The sequence below is a fragment of the Falco naumanni genome, chromosome 10, assembly GCF_017639655.2.
Source record: "Falco naumanni isolate bFalNau1 chromosome 10, bFalNau1.pat, whole genome shotgun sequence".
Classification (NCBI taxonomy): Eukaryota; Metazoa; Chordata; class Aves; order Falconiformes; family Falconidae; genus Falco; species Falco naumanni.
In genome coordinates, this window is record NC_054063.1 from 21,505,671 (window position 1) to 21,526,744 (window position 21,074).

Consider the following 21,074-nt stretch of genomic DNA (forward strand, 5'->3'; position numbering starts at 1 on the left):
TGGTTTTAACAGAGCAAAGTTTTAAACTCCTAGTTATCCTTTGGAATGTATGTATGGAGATTCCACAGTTGTTTTTTTCTTTACTGTGCCTATGAGCCTGGAGTTGAATCAGAGAGGCCTGTTCACCTCCAAAAGCATCGCCTGGAGATGAGAACAAAAAGGTGAACACCCTAGATAGAAGATCGCCTGTGTTGTCAGCTTACAGGAAAAACTCATACGTTATCACTAAGGCCTTTGGCACTGTAAGCTACCTCAGACCACAACCAATGTGTTGAAGACTGGAAAGGTGGTGAGGAAAATACTTGTTCCAAGTCTCTCTGGACACTGCAACAAGATAACGGCAACCTGGAGTTTTGCTGCAAAGCTGTTAGGACAGCAATTGTCTGTCATTTTTGAGAAACAAAGTGCTTTGGTCTTTGAAGGCTTTTAGGGCGTAGTTCAATTTCTGAACTGTGAAGAGCTGGCTGAAGATGAGCTGACTTCATCTCTGGTAGTGGCTTCTCTGTCGTCTTTATGTCCATGTCAGGAACGGGTTCTTGATTTACCTGGAAGCTGTCCATGTTCTTCAAGCATATCTGGATTGTTTCAGAAGGTGTGCGTTACGTGCCATTGTTGAATTCTGATCAGTTTTAGATGCTCTTTATGCTTGTGTTCCTCATCTCTTGTTGGGTTTGATGGGCTTTTTCAGAATGGTTGCAATGGTTAAATTACTTCTGGCTAGAAGATTTTGAAAGCTACGCAGTCAGGGTGTGTTAGTTATGCCTTGCTTCCTTTCAGGGGCCCTTTTCTACCATATGTTCTTGAGTTTGAAAATGTGTATGGGTTTTTTTTTTTTCTGTTTTGAAGAAATGGAGATGGTGTTTCTAGGATTCTTCAGCTAAGTTTTTTTGCTGACCCTGTTGACCAGTGCCAAGGAGAAAAGTGTAACACTCCACATTTGTCAACACTGTTCATGCCCAAAATCCTACTTCAAAGCTGACTCTTTTGTCTGTGCTCCTTTTTATGCTGGCCACTTTGCCCCATCAGCGGCCATTCCTATGCTCAGGGAGTGCCTCTTGCCAGGCAGGCCAGCTAGTGACTCTTGCTTAAGACTGCAGATGTTCATGGACCTATCTTCAGAGTTTTTTCAATCAAATTCAGTTGGTCTTGTTCAGATGGAAAATTCAATGAATTCTGAATGCTCTACATTAGAGCAGTAAGCAAGCGTAATACTGTGTCTTGTGGTAGACCAGTTGGCAGCACAGCAGGAATAGCTCTTCAGCAGTTTGAGTCCCAGTTCTTGTTTTCCCTTGTGTGCACGCTGTGGCCATGCATTCTTCTATTGATGATCTTGTGTTTAGCTTTGGTTAATTACAAGTACACACAAGTGATAAATATTGATGGCACACTGTATTGGGCTGCGTAACTTTAAATGCTCTCTTTGGCCATTTTGTCATCTGCACATCTCTGGTTCAACTCAGCTTGTGTCTTTTGCAGACCTCAGTGGACAGCAGCCACTTCTCTTTGTTGATCTCGTGTCTTACTGGCTTGTCAGTCAGATTATCAAGCACTTTTGTTGCATCAGTCGTATACATACAATACTTAGACTGTTCCTTTTTCTAGCCTAGATAGCTTTGCTCTAGCATACCTCAAAAGTTCATTTGGTTTAGGGTAACTTTCTGTGCTTCTTTGTCTTCTCCTGAGTAAATCTGTTCTCTAACAGATGCATTTGTGTCTACCTTGTCAAGGTTGTTCAGCTTTTTCCCCACACAAGCAGGATATCCAGCATCTCTCACTTTCTCTCCATTAAATTTTTATTTTTTTCTGACATATGTGCCCCCTGACAAGGCAGGCAAATTTCTGCATTTAAGGACGGGCCTTTCCGTTTGCTTCCTCATTAGAGTTGGGCAGACTTACTTCATTTAAAACCAAGAGTAATCTTGGATTTTCCTGTGAATCAATGTGTATACAGGCTTTTTCCCTTGAACTCCATGATTATCTTGGCAAGACTTGATTCCCTTGAAGAGATGTTCTCAAGGCTCTGCCCAAAGCTTTCTTATAAATTCCCCTGGCTCTTCTTAATTTTGGTGGAGAGTCTGAAGAATGATCTGTCTTCTTCTGAAGGTTCTGTAACTGGGTCAAAGGCTGCATTGAGACTTCTGACTCATTAAATAAACTTGTCTCTTTCCTTTCAAGCTGAAGTATGCTATGCTAAGGTTCATTTAACCAACACTGTCTTGCTTTCTGAAGTGTTTTAGGTTACCTGCTTGTGGATTGGGTCATGCTGTGCTCATAGCTGTTGTTGCTGTTACATCTTAGAGTTTTAGACTTCTGGACAGCTCTGTGAAACTTTATTTTGATGGAAGAGTGGAAGATTGAATACCTAGCAGTTCAGCTGATTGTGGGACCACAGTGAGCATATACGTGGTGCAGAAAGATACTTGAAATTCTTCTGTCCGTGTGTATCTTGGCACCAGTGGTTCATTTCCACTGGTAGAAACCCTCACCTGCATACATGGTATTAACCAGAGAGCCTGAGCAGGGTTGAAAACCTGCCATTTATTGACAAATAGGATGTTCACTTGCCTTTCCCACTTCTAGTGCAGGACACATGGTATGTATACAGTGCACACTGCTGGTAAGAGGACTCTGTCCTTGTACTTGTGTGTACAGAGATACATGTGTGGGCAAAATCAACCTTTTATTGCTGTTTTGCGTTTGAGTGTTTGGAATATGATATCCAGCTGTGGTCATCCCTCTCTTTGGAGAGCTTAATCATCAGAGTATCTGGTACAATTTTTTTGAAGTAGAGGTAGTTAAGGTGGGCAGATCTAGCATCCAAATGAGTTCCTTATATGTGTCTTTAGTTGCAGAGGAGAAGAAGTCTTTAAAGAGGACTTTTCAGCAAATACAGGAGGAGGAAGATGATGATTACCCTGGGAGCTACTCACCCCAAGACCCTAGTGCTGGGCCGCTGCTGGTATGTGGGGCAGGTTTGGGGAGAAGTTCTGGAAGCCCCCTCTTGTGTGGTACAGCCACAAGATGGAGCTGCCAACAAGTGAAATGCTTTAATGGAGCAATTCAGTTGGGGGTGGAGAAGTCCATGGGAAATGGAACAGATTCTTTTTTTTGTGTTGAGCCACTGTGATTTCAGGTAGTCTAAACCAAGGTCTGAGTAGTACTACCTGTAACGAATCTTAAAGGACTGTTAGAAGAACAGACCATATTTTAAATTTTTTAAGATCAGTGTGTAATCTCTCAAACCCAAAGTTGTAACACTGTTAAAACTTAATTATTTTTTGTAGGACATCTCTTTCCGTGAGCTATTAAAAAGCTCAACCTTTGATAGATTCGTCTGGAGCTGGTTAGGAAAATCAGTTCTGAAGACTTTATTTTGAGGCTGATGCATTAGTTGCATGGAAATAGCAGGAATGAAATAGAGGATCATTCTGACCATTTTGAGGCTACAGAATGCGCATATGTTAAACCATTGTCTATTGAAAATGGATAAAAAAATACACCATCCATCTGGTAGACTGTAAACATTGAAAAATAAAAATAAGTTGTTAGGGAAATTAGTGAGGGGTTTTTTTTGTTGTTTTTACCTCCAGATGCCTTACAGCTTATGGTTTTTCTTGATGATAAGCATTGTCTTTGTTACTGTTGGAAATCATTAGCAGTTTGCAAAATAGTAGTAAATATTATGTAATGGACTTTTTTATTTTTCAGATTAAAAAAATATTTAAAACTTTTCCAGTGTTTTTATTGGTTTTCAAACTATTGGAATGTAGTTTAAACATCAGTGATGGTTTTTCCAGGGCTAGTATTCCAGTTTCAAAAACCTCCCATTAAAACCTCAGTGTTTTTTAAAACAAAGAAACAACATTTTTTTCTTCCTGGAGACCAAGGAGTCTCTTTATTTTTTATTTTTTTATTTTTTTTTTTTTAGCAGGGGGAAATACCGTGTGTCAGGGGAGGTCTCTTAAGGCTGTCCTCACCCACATCCTTTTTAAGCTAGGATACATTTTGAATGTATTCAATTAAACTGACACGTTTTTCCTCAATGTACTAAAACCAGCTGAGAGATGAAGTTGAGGGGATGCAGTGGAGTCCATTTTAGTTGCAGTGTGCTTCCAAAGAGCCAGCTGAGCTAAGCGAGGAGAGCAATGGCTTTGCAAGATCAGAACAATATAAAGTTTGCTTTAACAGGGACAGCTTTCACTGTCATCAAAGTTTATGGTAGGTGTAACCAGTTACAAAATTCTAAATCTTACAAAGATGGAAATCTGACACAGTTTTGTTTGGAGTGATACAAGTTTAGTTTGGGGTTTGTTTTTCCTGTGTCAGAATGCATTTCTGGAAAAGAACAAAAAGGTGCACGTACACTTTTGCTTGTTTAAGACAGTGTCAGCGATGCTCAGCTAAAAGATACAGTCCCACTTGATGCAACACAAAGAGCTGATGGCTGTTTCTCAGACTTGTGTGGTTGTGTACTTTTCAGCTTTGTCTTAAATGGTCACTTCTCTTAATTGGAATGAGAATTCTTCCACTGTAGAGTCTTGAAAATGATGATCCTACTGTAATAATGCATAAGTTCCTAAACACTGGGATATTGTAATTTTGGTGAATAATCCCTGTGTTAGGAAGTAACAGTTTAAAAATCTCTTGAAGAAAATATTCTAAAAATGGTTGCTTTCAAAGGTGAGTGACCTCACATGAAGAGGCCACATCCACAGGAAATGGCATAAAAGCTCCCTGGTTTTAATGTTGGCTAACTTGTCTCGTAGACTGAGGATTTGATCAAAGCCCTACAAGACCTGGAAAATGCAGCATCAGGAGATGCAACAGTGCGGCAAAAAATTGCCTCCCTGCCTCAGGAAGTTCAAGATGTTTCATTACTGGAGAAAATTACAGGTATGAGACTGTAAGATGAATTAGTGTGTTGAAAGAATAACTTAGAAATCAAAGTGTTCTTTTTCTTTAATCACAATGTATGGTGGAGTGAATTCCTGCTTTTGTGTCCTTGTTTTGTAGCTCTTGTGTAATTAATAGATATCAATCCTATGAAGGAGAATTGAAGATGAAACTCGCATAGCTTCCATTTTTTTGGCTTGGAGCAAGGCATTTATACTTGGAGAGCATTAACAACGTTTTGCAGGAATGTGAAGGAAAGAGGGCCAGAGTTCTCAGATGGGTGTGTTTGGTTTTGAGCACCTTGACTGTTTGATGTTTTTGGGTTTTATCAGGCTGTGCTAAGTACATGCCCCTTGATTGCTACAGGACAGGGAAACTTGGCTACCCCCATTAGTTTGTCAGTCTTTGCTTAAATGGACTTTTGAATTGTACTTGAAGAGTAATCTTAATAGAAGCATTTAAAGGTTAACTGATTTGCCTCATGTTCCTGGAAGTAGTTTTAATTTGGAGCTCGTTATGACCTGTCAGTCCTTTATAAAATACTCTTACGGTATCCTGGCTGTGGAGACTAGTGTGCAATTCATGTTTGCTTGTATTGATACATCAGGAGTTACTCGGCAAAAATAGGAATTTAAAAGTGCACACAATGTTTAAATGTGAAAACTGCCTGATTTATTTAGCTGAAAATACAGCCTAATGTTTTAGTTTCATTTGTTCATAGAGGCTAACTTCACAGATTTGTATTGCCCCCCAATCATTGACATCTCTGCAAGGATAAAATGCAGCAAGTCCTGTCAGTGCCTAAGAAACACTGTTGCTGGGTTGTTAGTCCTGCCTCTTTCCTTTATATCCCTGTGATAAGAACTCTTACTTTGCTGTCAAGGTAGAAGTGTATTTATGAATGAGATATTACTCTGTGTGTGGCTGGTGAATTGTAGCCCTTCTGTCAAAGACAGAAAGTTATGAACTTTGTCCTGTAAATTATCCAACGCTTTTGTGTGTAGACAAAGAGGCAGCCGAACGCCTTTCGAAGACTGTGGACGAAGCATGCCTGTTACTAGCAGAGTACAATGGCCGGCTGGCAGCAGAGCTGGAGGACCGTCGCCAGCTGGCACGCATGCTGATCGAGTACACCCAGAATCAGAAGGATGTATTAACAGAGAAGGAGAAGAAGCTAGAAGTGAGTACTGATTACACCAGTGCCAGAAAGCCGGTTGTCTCACCAAATGCTGCCACTTGACTCCTTATCTATGTGTTTCTCGAGAGAGATGATACTAGGTGTTTACATTTGGAGTAAAACAGAGGTAAGAAAGCAGTGTAAACAGTTTGGAGAAAGCAAATCTGTTCTGATGTTCAGTCTAGTGTGTTTTAATACATGTGGACATGGAAGGCCCAGAACTCCGTACTCCTTAAAAATAGGCTCACCTACCAGTTTCTTCAGACTTACCCTATTTTTTTTAGGAAATCTCAGTTTCCAAAAAATCAGCCTCCCTTTGCCATAATTAGCTGGAGATTTTTTTTGATTGGTTGGATTTTTTTTTGTTCTTTTCCTTATGGTTGGGTGCCCCTCATCTGCCTTCCCAGCCCCTGCTTGATGAGGGGATGCAGTGTAAACAAGATCTTCTGGTATCCATCCTTCAGCCACTCTTATCTACAGCTTCTGCGGTGGGGTGTAGACTGGGCCGATACTGAAAGACGATGACTTGCATTTCCTGCCATAGCTCCCTCGAACAAGAAGGGCAGGACACTAAAATGAGGCTGCACTGCCTGGACACGAGCACCAGCTGCACGTCCTAGAGTGTGTGCAGAGGCTGCAGCAGCCAGCCGTTGATCCGAAGCGTTCTTTCTCAGTGGAAGTTCTTTCAGCACTGCATCTTGGGACTCGTGTGGAAGTTTAATTAATGATTGTGGTTGTATGTCACTCTGCCATCTGTTAAACGGCCCCTCGGCGGCACATTAAGGGCTTCCTCTGCTGTCGGCTGCTGGTTATTATGAGCAGCTGTTGCTGGGTGGGACATGAGTTGCTGTAGAGGACAAAATCTTCTGGAAGGAGACTGTGCTGTAGCAATTGCAGGGTCTGTTTACTGTCATGACAAACCTAATTCTTTGACAGCTAGGCAACATTGTTCTGAGGTAAATTTCACTTTGAGTGTTTTCTTTGTCATGTGTGTTTATATTAGAGTTTCTCAGTGTCTTGTGACTGTGAACATGTTGCTTTTCCAGAGCAATCCTTTTTCCAAATCAGTGAGACAAATGCTCATTCTGCATTCCAACTTAGAGTGGATAGTTAATAATTCTGTTACGTTGTTTAGCTTTAACGTTTTAACTTCCTCAAGCATAGTGTCTGTCCTATGACTGAGTTATTAAAAGGCACTTTCAGACATCGATAATGAAAGATGCCATAAACGCAATTCTTGTTTGGCCCCCCGATTTATTTTCTGAACACTAGTGGAAATCTTGAGTCAGGGTTTTTGGTGGGTTTTTTTCCTTGCTGAAAAAAGGGCACCTGTCTAGCAGAAATACATCTGTCTGTCTCTCTCTCTCTGTATGTGTGTGTATATATATATATAAATGATAGATGTATTGCCGTTTACTTTTTTAAAAAAGGCAATAAATAGGTAGCAAAATGCTGCAGAGCAGTGTTTTAAAAAGCCTAGTTTGAGACTGTGAAATCAGGAAATTTATAACAACAATGTTAAATTAAAATGTCTGATGCACTAGCTGAAATGTGAAAATTGTGGTTTTTGTTTTGGAAAATATCCTTTTGGTAAGGAATGTTACTTGAAAATTGTAGCTGTGGCTGTGGCAAAATTAAGTGGTTCACTGGCTGAGCTACTTTAATGGGAATAATCCTGCTGATAGCAACAGGACAGGTTGCTTGCTCACTTTTCAAGTGTAAATACATTCTTTAATATATTGGAAACTAGAGAATGACCTTATTAAATACATGGATCCTATTAAGTATCTGTTTAGGTTAGCATCTTTGTCATTCTGCTGAAACAAGGTCATGTTAGTACTGTAGAAGTCTAAAATTAGTTGCAGGAAATGCCACTCTTTAATACTTAACATGAAGGCATAATTCATATTAATGTGAAATCTTGGCTGAGGGATATTGCCTGATTAAAGCATTCCATTGTTCTTGAGTTGTAGAGGGTTAATAAATAGTGGAAGACATTGGTTACAGATATGGCAGGCCATATCTGCTTATCAGTTTTGTTTGAGCCTTTGATGTTCTCACAGTAACATTATTGATAAACTTAGATTTTTCTTTGTAGTGCTAATAAGCATTTTAATAAAAGGATCTGAAATCCTTGTAGCAATTAAAGTATTAAAAAACAAAACATTTACTCAGGCAAAGACCAACATAAGAAAATAACTTAAACCAATCTAATTTTACATGTCATCTTGTTGTATGCTTTGCTCTCTCAAGGTATCTTTTGAGACTCTTTGGTACTATTGAAAGTAAGCTTTTTCTCTTGTGAAGTAAGATGCCTGACTCTCAGATGAGATGTCATTTTTAGATAGAAGATGGATCGTTTACTTCACTATCCTAAGCTAACCGAGGCTACTAGTTGGGGAAGGGGGTTTCTGATAGTAATATGACTCAGGGCTTTATTTTAATGGAAATGTCTGATTTGGAAATAATTCTGGATATGTTTTGTATTTTATTTACTCAAAGTCTTTCAGTATGATGGCAGTGAAAGTAGCTAATCTGCATCTGTTGAAAAGCAGCTTTTGCAGTCTAAAGAGCTATGGGTGTTCACTAATCCTGTTAATACTATCAGCCATGAAACACAGCAGATTGTCAAAACATAATAAACTCCGTGTATTTATGTCGAGTGGGCTAATGCTCAAAGTATTTTGCAATGTCAAAACCCTGTGACACAGAGCTCTTGTCATCAGTTGCAGAAAAGCTGTTAAATTAAGCGACAATATGCTGAGGAAGGTGCCTTTGGACAATGAATTACACTTCAGCATTGATGCAGGCTGGCGTAAGGACTGGAACAACGTAGAGCTAAGAGCACTGGTAACTTGAAGGGAGAAAGCTAGCCCAGAGCCTGGATGTCATAACATATGGACAAACTCTGCTTATAGGGTAGCAATTGAAAAAAATCAGTGTAATAATTAGGATTGTTTTAGCAGGGTGTGTGTCTGTGTGTGAGAAGAAGATTGTGATAATTTGATTGTAGTCTAAAAGCACTTAGAAGGAGAAGGCAGAATTCCTTCAATTCTAGCAGTTTGCTGCAGGGCTAAATCAGCTGGACCAAAGCTGATGCTGAACAGCGTGTAGCAAGGCATACATTTCTAAGGGTAAATGTTCCTTAGGTGAACCTACTGAAAGGTATGGTGGATTCTGCTGTTCAGTGTCTGAATGCTGGACTTTTAATGGTGCTTCATCTCGGTCAGAAGTTGTGGGCTTGATACTGCTGCTGTTGTATGATCTTCCATGGCCTGGACTGGATCAGAGGTTGGTCTAGACTTCCATAATAGTGTGTGTCAGGAAATAAAATCTGTTTTCAGACCAGCATAGAAACAAGAACTGGTGTTTCTATAAAAATGAGATATGCTCATGTGAGATATGACAGTTTTTAACTTCCAATGAAAATCCTCTGATTTGTGTTAACATTTGGCCATTGCTACCCCTGTTACAATGACAATCAGCTGGGGAGGGTTTTTGTCCTTCAGCACCTGAGTCTGCAGAACTTCAAGGGGAAGGATTGTCTTTTGAAGTCAGTGCACTCTTCCAGCATACATGGCTGGCAAGTAGAAAAATCCAGGGAATCAGTTCATGTGAAAACTAAAACTTAGAGAGGAGGTAACTGGGAGAACATTCCCATCTTGGTCTATCAGCTGACTGTAAAATGAAGTCAACCGATTAGGTGGGACTGGAAGAACTCAGTGAAAGTACAGCTAGAAAATGGCAACTTGTGTGGAAGCCGTGTGGGTACCTGAGATAACTACCGACAATAGAAAATTTGGAGTAAGTGGAGGGAGGGTTATTTTAATCAAATGGGGAGAAGGTGGGGGAGGGCGGGAAGAGGAGAATGTGCATTCAGAATTTCTGTTTCGGCTTGCAGTCAGTGATGCTGAGTTCTTCCCCATAACCTCCAAATGTTTTCTGTACCTGTGTTTGTAAAAGGTGAGGCATGAGGAACATGCTAAAGTATATAGGGTCTGTGTGTGGGGATATGTATATATACATACAAATATGTGTGTGTATATATATATATCTATAAAGAGCATGTTGTATTTAAGATTCAGTTTAGGGAAAAATTTCTGATTGTTGACTGCACCTGAAAAATTGTGACTTAGAATCCTGCTGAGAGCTGTGGGGGTTTTTAGATGTTGGTGGCTTTTAATATTCATCGCTTCAAGTCACCTTTAATAAGGTGTTAAAGCTGTGCCCTTATAAATTTGCAAACCCTCTTTTATAATGCGTCTCTGAAGGATGAAGTACAGTCTCTCTTGAGGTTTTCTGGACTGCCCAGCGCTACGCATTTTCTTGAAATACACTTAGTTCAGTGGGTGAATTTGCAATTTATTGCTGTGTTGCTTCCACTGCTTAGTTTTTTGTTGCATGTCACAGTTGGTATGCCTTTCTGGCTGCTGCTTTCCTCTCAGAAGAGAATTCTTGGGTTATGGTATGTTCCTTTCAGTGGTTTAGTAGGGAACAAGAGATGAAGTTTTAGGTTTTCTGCCAGGAAGCAAAAATGTCAGTGTTTTACATGCATGGAAGCACCAGGAGATAGAGCTGTGGGGATGAGGCAGCAGAGAGAGATCTCCTGCTCCACACCCTGGGCAGGGCAAGAGGATCCTGAACAGGAACACCCAGGCAAAGCGTGCTCAGGTCTGTGAAACTGAACCGCTGATTAACACGGCAAAAAGTGACTAACTGTACATCAGTGTTTCCAGCTGTGAGCCAGTCCTGGCCTCTGGCGTGGGACAGGAGCGGAGGCTGTTCCATAGCAATACAATAAACTAACCTTATAGTGAATCTGGTTCTGTTGTGCAGCGTCTGGCTCAAGACACAGCTCTGTTTCTTTGCACAGTGCAAGGGTGTAATTTTTTCACTCTGTAGGTACTTGCAGGCATTCATAATTACAGTAGTATTGCAAGAGAAATCATACTAAAAAAAACCAAATAAAAATAATCCAATTTGAATATATAATGTCTTTGTGCATTTTACTGAAGTGAACCAGTATATAGCAATCAAAAGCACTAAGGTGCTTGGAGAGGTGAATATGGAGCTGTTTGCTTGTGGCCTAAATGTTGATTTTTGTTGTGAACATCAAGCAAATGCTACTGTGTCGCGTTCCGTCCGGAAGGATATGTTGCAAACAAAGTGAGGTTTCATCCCTGTTGTACAGTGCAGCCTGGGCCAGTTCTGAGAGAGCTTTTCAATGTCACAAAGGCTGGTACATGAGGAGGAGGCATCTCCAGCAGCTGGAGGCATGCTCTGTAGAGACCTCTTGCCAACTTTTCCATTGGATAACTTCAAGTTGTCCTAAGCAGAGAAGACCAAGGAGGCAAGTTACGGTTTCAGACCATGTAGTTGTGCCAGGAGCAGAAACAGCATTTCTGGTGAAGCATGATGAGCAATGCTGCAAAAGAAGCCTTGTCAAATTTAAAAGAGGAAAACTGTGAACAAATTTAAGGTATGAAAATGAACTGAAGCTCTGTAGGAAAATAGTATTATTCAAGCATTGATTTATGGACCGCATCTTTCAGATGCGTTGAATAAAAACCTCAGGTTTGTTGGTTTAGTGCTGCTGCAAAATAAGGAGAACTGACTTCATCGCTAGCATTTGTTTTCACTTTGCTTTTGAGGGGAGTTGTGTTGTACTGAACTTGTAAAATGGAAGGTGTTTCCCTCTCTGTTGACTGATACCTTGCAGGGGCAAATTGATTATGTGGTTGTTAAGAACCCCTCAAGGAATTTGCTGTGCTGACTGCACCACTGCTTTTGAGTTCTGCCAGGTGCTGGAGAATATTCTGTCCCCTTGGCACTAAAACACACGCTCCTGCAGTCAGGAGGTCAGGACATAGATGATGCACTGTGCAGCTGTGGACTTTTCTACCCTCTTCTTGGCAGGTTTTTGGCTGCCTTGCCAGGAAGCCGTTTCTGTGCAGTGCTGGGCTTGCACTGGTTTGCTTGGCAAAGGAGGGCAGGGCAGCCTGGCTGCCAGCCTGGTGCAGCTGCCTAACTGCCCCAGAGCACGTGCAGGTCATCTTCAAAGTAGCACATACGTCCTAGTCCAGCCAGTCTCCAGACAAACTATTTCAGAGGACTTTGGGTTCTGGATCAGGCCTTAAATGTATCTGATTTCTCACTTGTGTTCCGTTGAATTTGCATGGAAAGAAGCAAGTTTGTGGATATTTATTTATATTTACATAGTAAGTCCATGTTCTGTTTCTGGTTCTTGAGTTTTGTGTGAATGTTTGTCAGCTGCCTTCTGACCAAGACTACTTTTATTTCTACAACTCCAGGGTTTCTTGACAAGGCAAATTCACATCTGTTTTGCAGACAGACTTTAAAATTTGCTTTCTATCAGGTTTGGGTGGTTGTAACTGATGTGGAGAAAGCTGTTCCCCCCTCACCAATTGAACTGTTAGTAATTCTGCCTGGCACACTGACCAGTGCCGCCTTCTGTCGTGCAGGGAAGATTGATTTATGCTTATATGATATGAAATACAGGATAGAATATAGTTTTAAAACTGGGTTTATTCAAATGTGACGCTTGGGAGAATGTGGAAGGAGGTGGGTTTGAAGGCAGGAGAAAAGTGCTGATACACTTGGCATGCTTTATGTTAGAGAAGGGGAATTTTGAACTGCTTTTGAAAAGGCCAGAAAGAATAGCCTGGTAGGAGGCAGAGTTGAACATCTATGTAGCATGCAAGCTGGGCATCTTTCCTATGGAGCTGCTCACAAAACTGAAATCAAACGGTAGGCTTTTTTATAAGTTATCTAAGAAATCATCTATGCTTAAAAAAAACACGTGCTGGGTGGTCCTCTAGGTGTATATATACTGGAAATGCTGAATAATAATAATCCTTGCTTGCTTAAATAATAAAGAGCAACATTGGGGGGAGGATACCCTAAAACCAACAAACAAAAAACTCTTACTGTTCTAATTTTGATGTGCTACGTCTAAATGTTCTGTCAGGATATAAGATGAGGGCTTATGTGTGGTGGTCACATATTCGCTGAGCAAGAACTCGATTGTCCTTGCTTTAGGAAGCTTTTGATTTTTGATAATTTTCTCCCAACACCCTTCATATTGGTAATTTCTTACAAATATGTTGTCATTGTGGCATTCTTATTAACATGTTTGTATGAAGACTTTGCATATGTTAAGTGGGAAGAAGCAAAAGCTAAGGAATGCCTAATCAACCTGCTATAGTAGTGTTGTGTATTTAATATTTTAAAACAGATTTTACATGACCATATAAACATATTACTGTCAAACCTGTCACTTCAGTACATATTCTTTTCAAATTTCGGTCAAGCCTCTGGTGCATGTTTTCCCCCAGTTTCTGTGGTCTTTTGCTTCCATACATCTGGCTCAAGCTACAGCATATCCAAACAGACCGTCTGCTCTTCCTGTTCACTTTCTACATTCTGGTTAATGCTTAACTGGATGTTTTTCAGTAGATGCAATTGCTGTGATGACTTACAGCATGTTAATGCTTGACCCAGCACAGGAATGGAAGTGTCCAGTACAAATTCTAAGCTAAAATAAAATGAAGTCTGTGATGTGTAACTTGACAAGGTGAACCGAGCCATGCAGCAGTTCTCAGAATGAATTTCCTGTCATATTGATTACAGTCAGTTTTATCATGTTCAGGCAAGGCTTCTTTTGAATGAAACACTGCTGCCAGATTTGTTCAGTGGTGTTAATTCTGATTTTGCATTTGTTTCAAGGACTACGTGTCTAACTCACTTGGCCACTGTGGATGTAGAATGCTGCATACTGAAAGGGAATGTTGATTAGCAAAAGCGTTTGTGTGGCACAGCGCCAGGTTTTTCTGTGTCATCCTAAAACTCCTGCTTACAGTAAAGATCTCATTATTTTGTCTAAAAAAAGCAGATAGCATCCAAATACTATTAATCTTAATGAAAGCCTACTATTCAGCCAGGCAATTAGCTAGACACATGGACTACAAACTGAGACCTCAGACTGCAGTGGTTTATTTTAAGTGCACTTTGTATTTTTTTGGTTTTATAGAACAGAGGGACCTTATGCAAAAATCTACAAGATGCAGTTTTTAAAGCATGTGAAGGGCTACATGAAAAACATGGTTTCCCGTAAAACCTGCATCCGGAGTCTTCTGTTGCAGGATATGGCCACAACTCTGTGGAAAAAGAAAAGCCCCTGAGCCTGGGAGGGGATTACATTTCTGTGCTTATGCATATTCCTGAGCAGAGCTGAGGTGTATTCCCGAATAGTGCAAATGGCAAATACAAATAAATGTGCCTTGCACTTCATACAACAGATTAAGTCTCCCTGGTTCTTCCATGTTGCAGCAGGACTTCAGAATTCTCCACCTCTGGGAGCAGCCGCCCAGAAGTGACAAGCTGCCTCCGGGCTCTGTCTTCAGTCGCCTGTCTTCAGATGGTTGCCTTGTTCTTGGTGGGTGTTCCTGCCAGGTGCCTTAGTGCAGGCAGCACTCCCTGTCCTAGCTCTGGCATCCGGTCCCTCGCATCCTTTACTGCTGTGCCATGAATCAGTACGGTTTGGTATCAGAGCAGATGGAAAGCATTAAGTATGCAGGAGACAGTTCTCTAACATAGTCTGCGTTGTCTATCAAATCTGTCCGGTAAGTGTTCATCTCTTCTAGGAAGTCTCAGTTCCTGGATTACTCCCTTAAAACGTTGTTTGCATTCCTGAATTTAGTGATGTTTTTCTGAGCCAGAGTTTTTAATGGTTTTGTGGCTGTTGCTGCCTTTTCCTTATAAGTATCTCTTTTTTCCTCTCTGTCTCTTTTTTTTTTTTTTTTTTTTTTTATTTAACAGACAGGATTTAGGCCTCACTGCTTTAATAAAAACTTTTTTGTGGACTAGTTAATGCCTGCATTAACCTATTAGTAAGGTAAACTTGCTTAGAATTGAACAGATGTGGTTCTCAAAGTGACCTGATTGGTTTTTACTTTGTCATCATATATGTACAAAAGGCTGTTAAAATGGAGAGGGTATTTCTGATAGATCAGTACTCCATGTAGCTCTCAGTGTGGAGTATCCCTAAAAACTGGGCGTATGTTAAGAGCAGTATTTTCCTAAACATTCAGAGCTCTTGTAAATCTGGGAACAGGTTGCTGCTGTTAATGTGCAGGGGAATTGGTTCTGAGTCTGTATGTTTGCCGTAGCATAAAAACCGAAACAGAAGTATGGTTTGCATATATCTTAGTGGTTCCTCATTTGTTGGTGTGATTTCTCAGCAGTGGGCTATCAAGCAAGGCATTGGAAAGATTCTCACTCCCCTAAATAGTTCTATCAGGAAAGAAATACTGTTTACATCTAATACAATTGTAATAGTCACAGAAATTGTCTTCAGCTAAAAAAGCATCATGTCCTAGCACTGGTGATTCACTAGCAGTAGCACATCCTGGTCCTCTTGTCGGTTTTGCTCTGCAAGTGGCAGGACGTTAGTGTTCCTGTAGAGGTAAACATGGCATTGTACCTGTTCTTTACAGGATTCTTGTGCATGGATCTTGGCAATTCAAGCAGTATTTAAGAGTGGGTTTTTTTGGCTTATGCTTGGAATTTGCACCTTCTACCCATTTATCAGACTTGGACTTGCCAGGTGCCTTCCCCTTCTTGATTTCTTTCCTATGTTTACAAAGAATTCCTACAGAAAAAAAAAAAAAAACCAAACAACCCTGCAGATACTCACTCTTGACAGAGTTTGGCATTCTTGAGAAAGCACTTCATTTTTCTTTCCTGGCTCGATACTCATCACTCCCTGACAATGTCCTGAATTATTAATTATTTATTTATTTGTAAGACAGTCTTCTGCGGTGGCGAAAAGCAGCCTCTGAATCCTTCTGTCTCTTTCACCTTCTGTCTGTAAGCATTTGGAATGCAATAATACAATAAATAGTTTTGCAGTCGTCTCTATCCCTGTATGCAGGAGCTGGTGTTCTGCGGTCTCCCTGCCTCATGTTACTCGTGACGTGCCAGCCTTGAGCAGAGCGCTCCATTTACCGTCACTCTCTTTCCCCAGCGTTGGCTTCCGTCTTCTCTTGGAGAAGTACGCCACGTGTCGGAATACAGTACTTCCGTGGCTTGCCTCTTTATCTGCTTTTATTCTGGATTCATGCTTAATCTGGGGTGTCTTCCTGGTTTTGTTCTCTGTCTTCATAATATGACTTTGACTTCTTTCCCTATATATTTCCTTGTATTCCCAAAATGGTATGACTAGGGATATGGGGTGCATTGTTATTTTGATCCTGATTCTTTGTCTTCCATTAAAACAAAACAAATCCTCACGATCCTAAATTAATAGGTGTATCTTCCCTGAGGGTTTCTTTTGTTGCTGTTCTCCTCTAGGCTTGAGAGCAGTACATTTCAGTTTATGAAGCTGCTAGGGCTTTGTTTGAACTTGATTATTTCGGTATATATCCTATGTACATTAACAGAAGTGTTTGGTTATGATGGTGTGTTAACTCACTGAGCCTCATAAAAGGATTGAAGTTTGAAATGGGCTGTTAGAGGACATTATTTGGTGCTGGCAGGAAGTTCATGGAATATGTTTATGTAGCCATTCCAGGCATAGGGCTGTTCTGAGCTGTTGCAACTGACTGCTGCTTTCACTGTTCTAATTCAAAGTAATGAAACACAGAGAGTGTAAACTCATCGCTTGTAACCCTGCAGGAACTGCTGTGCTTTGATATTTAGAGAAGGTAAAGAGAATTTCCATCACTGAGGAGGTTAGAAAGACTGGATTAAAGTTGTAAACTTCAGAAAGATGTTTTGATTAAATGTGTGCCTGGTTTTATTTGATCTTCAAAGATGAACTTAGATTCTCTAGTAAACTGTTCTCTTTGCCAGGTAATTAAGAAATGAAAAGTTAATGTTACAACTGACTGTATGGAAGCCTATTCTGTGTATGATTTTTCTTAAGCTCATTGTTTTCTTTTCCTGCATGCTAGAGATGCCACGAAAAATATGCTGTGGATAGTTGGGTAAAGACTGGTGCATTTCAAAAGAAATTATGTGGTACTGGTTTTTGGTTAATTCAGTAGCTGTCTTCTGTGACTGTTGCTTAGATCTTTAGAATCACAAAGCTTTGAAAATTACATAAACATCAAATTTTAATTGATCTTTTGTGTTGGATAACTTAGATGTGTGTTGATGTACTCTTAGATGGCCTTTAAATGTAATTTGACAAGGTACGGTTCTTTCTTGCATTTTCAGGGTGCAAACTTTTCCTCTTGTCTTCTCCCTATGAAATACTATTCACTGTTACCTGGTGTCTCTTAGATTGTGGAGGTTTCTGAAGATGGATAGATATTTCTTACTTGGCTTCTAATGCTCAGTCCAGACCTCATTTGTGGAAAAACTGCTTGAAAATTTCCTCGTCAGGGATTTTAGAACGTACTGTTTTTTTCCCTTTGTAATAAAATTCTGAAAATTTTAGTGTATGTATTTTGCTTGGTTTCAACCCAGTGTGGATATATCTTTCTCTGGTTGACATTTAGTGATCGTACACACATTTCTGTATTGTTTGCTAACATGCCAGTCTCACGGTACATTTATTGTGGTTGCTGACACCAGTTGTCTTAACAGCTCAGAGAGGAGACCAACCTCTCTGGTTTCACAACCAAAATTTAGGTTTGATTTAATGACTTGAAAGGGAAAATTGGATTATCTAAATATTCAAAATTAATCCAGTGTGGAGAAAAAAAAATATACTTAGCAGCACAGTAGTAGTAATAGCTCTGTGCTGCCTGTCTGGGTAGAGGTGTGAGGAACGCCCTGGCAGCGGGTGGAAGTCAGTAGCCTGGGGAAGAACACAGGAACGGAGCAACTACGTAATGGCACTTCTCTCAAATACTCCAACGGGCCCCAGGGGGTGTAGGTTTGGGGGTATTTTACATAGCTTCTGTTAAAAGTAACACAGGGCAGGAGTAGTGGTTTAGGGATGCCGAAGCCTGGGGACAGGCTGTGAATTTGGGTGCAGATGACAGAGTCTGCAGCAATGCCAGCAGTTGCTCAGAAAAACAGTACCTTGTCACCTTCTTTCAGAATCCTCACCTGGAAAATACTCCTGGCTTAGCTAAAAGCACTGTTAATTAACCTGTGCTTAATCTTCATTCTCTTGTCTCTTTCCCTCAGGAATATAAACAGAAGCTTGCTCGGGTAACCCAGGTCCGCAAGGAGCTGAAATCCCACATCCAGAGCCTTCCAGATCTGTCACTGCTGCCCAATGTCACAGGAGGTCTGGCACCTCTGCCGTCTGCTGGTGACCTGTTTTCAACAGACTAGAACAAACGGTGTCCCCCAGTTTCCATTATTACCAGCAGAAGTAAGAAGACTCTGGTGTTGACTGGAAATCCAGTCTTCCAAGACCTACAGTAGGAAGGAACTTGCAGACCCTGCTTTCAACCTCTTGACTGCTCATGCTCACCCTCTGTGTACACTCGCTCACGTTGAGGGGAGGAAGAAGAGTGAGTTTTTGTGAGCTCTAAAGGGAGCAGGGATAGTCCATATAGGCAAACTTTTCTCATTTTCTGTACTTTTTAGTTGCTGTTTGCTCTTAGCACTTGTTACCATCCCACCCCGCCTCCCCCCCCCCAAAAAAAAAAAAAAGTCATGAGAATCATGTACATACTTACCTGGAAAGTTTTCAACGAAAGTTTGACCATATAATACTTTTCCTCTGTAAAAGAATTGTATAATTTCTGAATAAGTCTTGCCTGTTTTAGCTGGGTTTCTGAACCTCATCTCTGAGAGCAGTAGTGGCTAGTGGGCTTTGTAGGGATGTGTGTGTATGTGCAGGTACCGTACCATGTCGTTGTAAGTAGAAGGCATCTACTGAGCAATGGTCCAGAGAAATATTTTTCTTAAGTCTACAGTTCCTCATGCTGCTGTGGGACTGACATGAACATAGTTCCTATTTGGCATGTACATAAAATTGAAACTCACCACAGGCAATAAAAATAAGAGCTTTTCTTTGTGAATTAGAGATAGCTTCATAATTTACACTCTGCTGAGCAATGCAGAACTGGATATTACCTAAATGAGTGGAAGTAAATTTTGTTCTAGCTGCCTTAGATTTATACCACATTTTTCCTCTTCATTATACAAAATTAGATGGTCACAGAAGCTTTGGTTTAATGAACTGAGAGGTTAGAATGGTGTATTGCAACTGTTGATATCCCTGTGACAGTCAGTCTGATTTACTCTCAGGATGGTTACGTTGAAAATACTATTCTATAAATCCTCTCCATAGCTTTAGTGAAGTTATTTGATGCGCAGAAGTTAAATGTGGTATAAATATTTATTTATTTAGAAAATAGACCCATATATATATGCACATATCCTGTATACACATCTACCATGTTCAAGCGTGTAGATATTAGGAAGATGTACTTAATTTTGTGTCGCAGATTATTGTGAGTTGATTTTTATAATTGGGAAAAGGGGTGGGGGTGGGGAAGGCAAATTTAAAATACTCTTAATTGCATTATGTTGCTAGCTAATGTTTTAGCTGCCATGGATGTAGTTACACTTCAGTTTGTGTGTTCAGTCTAACCAATTTGACTCTGATCACTGAAAACCATTCCAATTTGGATAACAATTCTGTTGAAATTTAGCACTTCTCACTATAAAACGTTTTAAGTTTCTGGAAACACTTGATCTGGTAATACAGGTTTTCTAACACAGAGGCTGTAATTAGTTGGTGTGCTGTGTTTGTGTCTCCCTATAGTCTTAAGCTGCTGTTGTCAAAGACCTGAGAGGAAACCTACAGAAGTGCAAAGCTTGTTCTGCGTCCTCATTAATTTATTTTACAGGGTATCTGGTAGCCTTTTCAGTTAAATAATACAGCATTTTTTGGTCATTAAGCTGTTAAGAAGCTCACTTCCTTTTCTTACTGACACTTCGTTTTGTCCTTTTTGTAGAACTCCTTGTACCCTTCCTGCCCAGGCAAGAAATATGGCTTTAGTTTACAGGAAATTTTCCAGTGGCAGAACTATTCTTTCCATGAATTGGTTTGATTGTACAGCCATTTATGGTCCAAACATTATTTAGATAAAGCACTGTACATTCTCTCTGCTTTTGCCAAAAATGGAAAACAAACCCCCACACACATACCCCCAAAACCTTGAAAACCCAAACCAAAAGACTCATTGCTATCCTGCCTCAGCTTATGGAGTTACCCTGAGGCTGTTTGAACCAATACTAATTTTGACCATTGACTGAATGTATATCCATTATAGGACAAAAAATCTGTCATAAAAAAATATTATTTAGGCAAATGTGTTGACATCTCACGCTGTTGTTTTGGGCAGATTTTCTGTGAGAGAGTTGTATGTCTTTTTTTTTTTTAATTGAAATGTTGATTATTTTTTTTTTCCAAATATATGTATGTGTGTTTTATTTTGCTTAATTTAAATGAAGTCCTGTGGTTTTTAATTTTGTTTTGCTTTTTGGGCAAAGGGCATGTGGTGAACTGGGTGATGTTCTCTCAAGGTTAAACAGATTTCCCCAAGGTGTGTCTTTTTTTAACAGAAGCTTAAATCTGTATATGAATTGATTTAGGAATTAATTTAGACATATAGGCTGCCATTTGTGACAGCAGTATATTCTGAAATGTCATATAGATATCTATTTTTGAATAAAGAGGGTGTCATTGAATAGTAGTGGTTTTACTTCCCTTCCCCTCCCCGCCCCCCCCCCCCCCCCCCCCCAGTGCAGGTGTTGCCCTGGCACACCATGGGCTTTGTTTCGGGGGTTTTGTCCTCTAAAGTCAGAAGCTGTCGCTGCTGAACAGTCCTTACACCAGAGTTTGTAGATGTGGAGTATCACTGGAGTGCGTCAAGTCCCAGTTACGCTTTCTGACAGCTTATGAGCCAAATCAATATGCAGGTGTCTCGGGCGATTACTGCAATGAACAAAAATGAAATATTCTCCCCTGCGCTGACCTCCGATTCGAGAGGCATCAGATACAGAAGACTAG

The 21,074-nt window shown here is 40.3% G+C and overlaps 1 protein-coding gene across 1 annotated transcript in view; it reads left to right on the top strand.

The window, feature by feature from the left end:
• Nucleotides 1–20,752, top strand: part of RPRD1B (regulation of nuclear pre-mRNA domain containing 1B) — a 28,878-nt gene extending 8,126 nt beyond the window's left edge. Inside the window, exons 4-7 of the mRNA XM_040609738.1 lie at nt 2,847–2,959; nt 4,767–4,893; nt 5,898–6,073; nt 18,230–20,752. Coding sequence (XP_040465672.1) covers nt 2,847–2,959; nt 4,767–4,893; nt 5,898–6,073; nt 18,230–18,379 — 566 coding nt within the window. The 3' untranslated portion in view covers nt 18,380–20,752. The remainder of the gene's footprint in view (nt 1–2,846; nt 2,960–4,766; nt 4,894–5,897; nt 6,074–18,229) is intronic.
• The last annotated feature ends 322 nt before the right edge of the window (nt 20,753–21,074 follow it).